The sequence below is a fragment of the Pieris napi genome, chromosome 10 (assembly GCF_905475465.1).
Source record: "Pieris napi chromosome 10, ilPieNapi1.2, whole genome shotgun sequence".
Lineage (NCBI taxonomy): Eukaryota > Metazoa > Arthropoda > Insecta > Lepidoptera > Pieridae > Pieris > Pieris napi.
Window position 1 is genome coordinate 4,465,103 of NC_062243.1, and position 6,242 is coordinate 4,471,344.

Consider the following 6,242-nt stretch of genomic DNA (forward strand, 5'->3'; position numbering starts at 1 on the left):
GATATTTCACCTCAATCTAACCGACAATTTTATTTCAGGATTATTTCTCGAATGTCCCAGTGCAACCCCAAGTGTCGTCAAAAATGTATTATCCAAGATAAAAGGATCCATTCAGTCTTTATCAATTTATGACCTGGAAAGCTTAATAACCGAGTTAAAGCCCGATCTTTTTCCTCCACAAGTGAAAATAATCAATTTACAAATTTCTCAATCGAACATTGATACGATAAATGCAAACGCTTTTCTATCTCTTCGTGACTCCTTGGGGTCTTTAAGCATAATTTCCGGTAAATTGAAAAGGATACCTCAAGAATCTTTTTCTCAATTACATAATATTGAAACACTTGACTTACAACTCAACGAGATCAAAGAAATTCAAGAGAACACTTTTCAACATCTCAAACTGAATAAAATCAATTTGAAGGGTAATAAAATAGAAAATATTTCAGAAAATGCATTTCATTACTTAGAGGAAACTTTGACTGAGTTGGATATTACTGGGAATTTTCTTTACATTTTTCCTTTGAGACCATTGGAAAATCTAACTAAACTTAGTAGTTTGCGGCTAGCATGGAACAAAATAGAATCAATGCCAAATAGTTCAAATGTAATCATAGAAAAATTAATATCCTTAGATTTAAGCTTAAATTTTCTTACGAGAATTGAAAGGAATTGGTTAAACTGTGTTCCACGTGTTAAAACACTTACATTTTTTAGCAATCAAATTAAACATATTGATGAGCAAGCTTTTTATTCTTTAACTAATTTAGAAACTATAGACTTAAGTCGAAATAAATTAATAAGTATTTCTAAAAACATATTTCAAAGAAATCGTAATATCCGTACAATAGATTTAAGTCATAATCACCTTCATTATATAGATGGAGTTTTTTCTGGTTTAAGTAAACTTACCGAAATATTTTTATCGGAAAATAATATCTTAGAAATACCAGAGGATGCATTTCAGAACGCTTTATCATTAGCAGTTTTAAACCTAGAACATAACGCAATACGGTTTTTACATCCTTCTTGCTTTAGTTCATTACATAATTTGACACAACTACATGTGGGAACAAATTTTTTAAAAAAGCTTCCAAACCAAGTTTTTGCAGCAAATGCTAAATTAGTTACGCTAAGTCTTGATAATAATGGAATTAGTGAAATAAGTGAATCTGTATTTGAGAAATTAGAAGAATTAAGAGAACTAAGGCTACAAAATAATAAAATAAAGCACATTAAAAGAAATGTCTTCAGCCCACTGCCTGAATTATTAGAATTACATTTGCAAAACAATATTATACAGAGCATAGATTCGCATGCATTCATTACATTGAAAAAACTGCAACATATTAACTTGCAAGGTAATCAGCTTAACATGATCGGTGATGTATTCCCTAATAGAAATTCTTCATTAGTCTCTATTCAACTCAGTACAAATCAACTGTCTCTATTGAAAAATAGTTCTCTACGCGGTCAGGTTAACGTACAAATAATGTGGCTCACAGAAAATAACTTAAAAGTACTCACTTCCAATCTTTTTAATGAATTATTTAATATCCAAAGGCTGTATGTTAAGAATAATAGTATTGTACATATTGACAATAAGAGTTTTATGCATTTAAAGAAAATTAAGTATTTAGACTTAAGTAGCAATAGGCTTACAACTCTGAACAATGAAACGTTTTTTGATATTGTAACGTTGGAAGAACTGTATCTGCAAAATAATCATATAAACCACATTGATAAGGAAACGTTCAACGGCTTGGTAAAGCTAAAAATTTTAGACTTATCTCATAATGGGATCGTTAGTTTAGACTTCGATATGTCTACGTTACCAGTTAGACAAATTCGGCTTAATTTTAATGCTATAACGATCATCCAAACAGAATCACTAAAAACTCTTCCAAATTTAAATGATTTAGATATGAATAATAATTTCTTAACGTGGGAAGATGTCACTCAAATTCAAATACCTGGACTAAAGACATTAGTATTATCAAACAATAATTTTACACTGCTCGAATTAAAAACATTTTCTCACTTACCATCTCTTCAGTCCTTATCTCTTGAAATGTCAAATATAACATACCTACCGCCATCTATATTTATTAAAAACCAAAATTTACTTCGAGTTAATTTAGCTAATAACTATTTAAAAGATATTCATAAAGACATTTTTGCTTACACAACTATTTTACAAGAATTAAATTTGAAAAGAAATAGCTTCACCGACTTCCCTCACGTCGCGTTATTTAATGTGACATCATTAGAGAATTTAAACCTATGCGAGAATCAACTACACAGTATAGATTTTTTTAAATTCACTGGCTTACAAAATTTAAAGACGCTTAACCTATGTAATAATCGTATATCGGTTTTAAATGGTTTTAATTCACCATCTTTGAAAAATTTAGTTACATTAAATTTGAACAATAACCTACTTACAGTTCTTCCACCGAATTTTTTCCAACATTCATTAGGACTAAAAGAAATTGATTTGTCACATAATTTTTTCAAGCACATTCCTAGTAATGGCCTTTCTGAAACCGTACTCCCAGCATTAACGACATTAAATATGTCTTCGAACTCATTGGTGCAATTGTTACAATCATATCCAATCAAACAATTTCCATTATTAGAGGAACTTATAATCACGAACACCAATTTAACAATTATAACAAGCAAGGACTTTGAAAACTTTCCATCCTTGAAAAAGTTGATACTGAAGACGAATTGTCTAAGTCGATTATCACCGGGAGCGTTTTCCAAACTGCACAACTTGATAATGCTGGATATGAGTGAAAATAAACTAGAAAACATTCCGAGAGAAAGGTTACAAGGACTATTTTCTGCGACCTTATTAAATATGTCACAAAACACTATAAGAGAACTCGAAGAATTCACTGCTGATCTGCAAAGCTTACAAAAATTGGACTTGTCTTTCAATCACATTACAAGAATAAACAAAGGAATATTTCACAACCTCCAGAGTCTGACTGAATTGAATTTAAGTGGAAATTGGCTTTCATTCATAGCAAGTGATACTTTCAAAGTATTAAATAAAATTGTCAATATTGACTTTAGTAAAAACTACTTTGAAATCATTCCAATAAGAATCCTTGTCTCATTGGAAACTCAAATAAAATCAATATCTTTCGATGGTACGTATATAATTAAGAAATTTATTATTTATAGAACCAATTATTAATAATCCGAATTATTACACATTTAAAGTCTCCTCGTGTATTAATCACATAGTTTGAATAAAATAGTCCTAGCGTAAGAAATATTCTCTGAATCGAATAAATGCGTGAATTAAAATTCAAACTTATAAATAGTTAACACATTTAACATAAACGTGTATTTTCAGAAAATCCATTAACATGTAATTGTGAATCTCAAGAGACATGGAAATGGATGCAAAACCATTATAAAATAGTGCTAAAAGGTAGCAGCAACTTGAGATGTGAACATCCGGAAGAACTTCATGGATACAGTTTTTTGGAGCTGACATCGCAAAAGCTATGCGACGTGCCGGTCGTAATTCGTATTGCAATTCAAGACATTCAAACCTATTCTGTTATAGTGTCTTGGCAGAGCCGCAATCAGAGCGGCTTAAGTGGATACCAAGTAGCTTACTACAAGGAACAGATGCCAGCAGTAGTGAGTATTAACTTTTTTATATCCATGTAAAATCTGTGCTTCGTAAACGCACGATATAAATGAAGCAATTGTTCCTTCTAATGAAGGTCAATGATCACTAACAGTACGCCTTTGTTTCATACCAGATCAGTCGCGGTCTCTGATTGCAGATATTTCACTGACATATGTTTTTCTTCACTCTTTAGTCCACAAATGAATTGTACATTTATATTATCGTCATATCGAACAAAAAAATTGTATACTTTTAAAATTACACCCGATCTTTATATGAATGCGAATTTTCATTTAAAGCCACACAAATATTATAATACCTGAAATAAATTAACAATTAATAATTATGAATGGTACGTGTTGCATGAAAAGAGTAGAGTTACCATTACAACAAACATTTGAATACAAAGGCTGTGCATCACTTCAATGGACCATAAAAAATATTTATGTTCCTCCACCGTGGATATTTTGGTTGTACGGTGAATCCATTTAAATCTTCCCTTTAACAATTGTTCATGCGAGGTTTTTACTCCGTACAAATAGATCGCTATTTTGTATGATTTAAATAATGATACTTTCAGATTCGTGGTAAAATAGTCAACGCTACAGCGAGGATGACAAGATTAAGCCATTTGACTCCTGGAGCTAAGTATACGATTTGCGTTATAGCGACGGGAAACTTTGGCGTGTCAGCGGGATCGTCCGTGCCCGACGCACGAATTGCTCTGTCATCGGAAAACATGAGTGTTCAATTGTATGGCGACGAGCTTCTCTTTAATCACCTGAGGGGCTATATGAATGACACTCAAACCAGTAAATGTACAACGGTGACAACAATAGAGATCTTTGGCACGTCCTTAGATGGCCCATTCTCAAACACTTATATGGGAATCGCTGACATATTAACGAGGCGCCTTAGCCTTGTTGTGGGCTGTTGTATTGGGTTTATAGTGTTCATTGTCTTGGTGTCAGCATTAGGTTATATGAAGACTAAAAAACGACCGGTCATTGCCAAAGCTGAGGTGCAGCAAACGCCGCAATACATTTCCTATGACAATTTTCCTGTACCTAATATTGAGCAAACAATGGACATGGATATAAACACTATCACAGACTCAACAAAACCTCCGTTTAAGCCATGTGATTGAACCAAAAATAAAAGGCAGTAATACTTGTTTACAAATTGGGAAACGAAAATTGTGGATTTTCGATTCCATTTTCCATTGTATGTTTAATTGGATGCTAGTTTAGATCTATTGTTAATGGATGTTTTATTTTCGCATTCATCCCTTTATTATAACCTTTAAATAACATTTTTTGTTACATTATAAAGATTATTTACGAAACGTTTAACGTTATATAGCTTGTAAGATTGTGATTAATAATTTAAAAGTTTATTTACGAAAGTGATTTAAGTTAGTATTGTATATACATTTTAAAAGTGTAAAACAGCAATTGTAATTAATATAATTAGTTGTAAGTTTTAGCTCCTAATAAGCTTAAAAAGTAAGGTTTATCTTACTATACGAATATAGATAAATTTTGTCGAGTGTGTAATTAAAACGAATATCAGACTCAATTTAGTAATTATATGAAAATGTACCAAAAAACTTTCTTATTGAACTGTTTTAATTTATGACAATCTGTTTAATTCTAGAAAAGTAGCGTTGATAATAAAAATTGAAAGGCTATGTTGACTTTAATTTTTAACGCTTAATCAACGAAAAACTTAAGAAATTATAACAATATATTTAATACGGATAAAAAAGTTATTATAATCGATCTACAAAGTGCGATAAGATTACTTAAGTTCACTGTACTAGAAACTAAAAAAATATTTTCAAAACAAACTCACACAATAACGCATTTAATGTCATACAAACATAATGTTTCTTTCTTGACAGACAAATCAGTGATATCTTGAAATATAACAACGGTATCAAGCGAAGGGTATCGTTAATTATTAATCATAACAAACTTCACAAATCTTCATTCACGTGGAAAGATATAGTTCCAAGTACAGACTGCAGGAAGCACATAGTCTTTTATTATGTAGATATTTTTATGCATATAAATCTACTTTAAACTTTCTGTCTAAAATAAAATATGTCTCGTAGTTTAATCGGTCTAACTACAGATTACTACGAAAAACGTCTTTATTTTATATATAGAAATAAGACGCCTAAACACATTACGTATATACTTTGGCATATGTAGTATCGAAAATATGATAATGAAATAGATACCCGGATATTATCAATCAACAAAGCATCGTAATATAAGCATAATAGAGTCATAAATACCATAAAAGTATCGACTTATTTGATTTGATAAGTATTTATTTCGCTATAAAGACGGTGTCTGTTCTTCGAGTGCGTTGTTCCTATTAAATTGATTAAATGAATTATTCAGTATCGAGTGTCACGATCCGTTGATTCCTCGAGAGAACCCATTCATTTACACCCGTTATTCGACTTTCCGATGATTGCAATTTCGATAAGAGTGTACACATAAATCATTCAAAATATTAATTATAATAATTATCGTCAATGAAATTATAATCTAGATGGCTTGAAGCGCCTTTTTAG

At 31.0% G+C, this 6,242-nt stretch overlaps 1 protein-coding gene across 2 annotated transcripts in view; it reads left to right on the forward strand.

Moving 5' to 3' along the window:
- LOC125053182 (protein artichoke) overlaps window positions 1–5,345 on the forward strand; it is a 54,911-nt gene extending 49,566 nt beyond the window's left edge. For both annotated transcript variants that reach the window (XM_047654419.1, XM_047654418.1), the window contains exons 3-5: window positions 39–3,161; window positions 3,371–3,663; window positions 4,236–5,345. In XM_047654419.1, coding sequence (XP_047510375.1) covers window positions 39–3,161; window positions 3,371–3,663; window positions 4,236–4,802 — 3,983 coding nt within the window. In that variant the 3' untranslated portion in view covers window positions 4,803–5,345. The remainder of the gene's footprint in view (window positions 1–38; window positions 3,162–3,370; window positions 3,664–4,235) is intronic.
- Window positions 5,346–6,242: the final 897 nt, after the last annotated feature.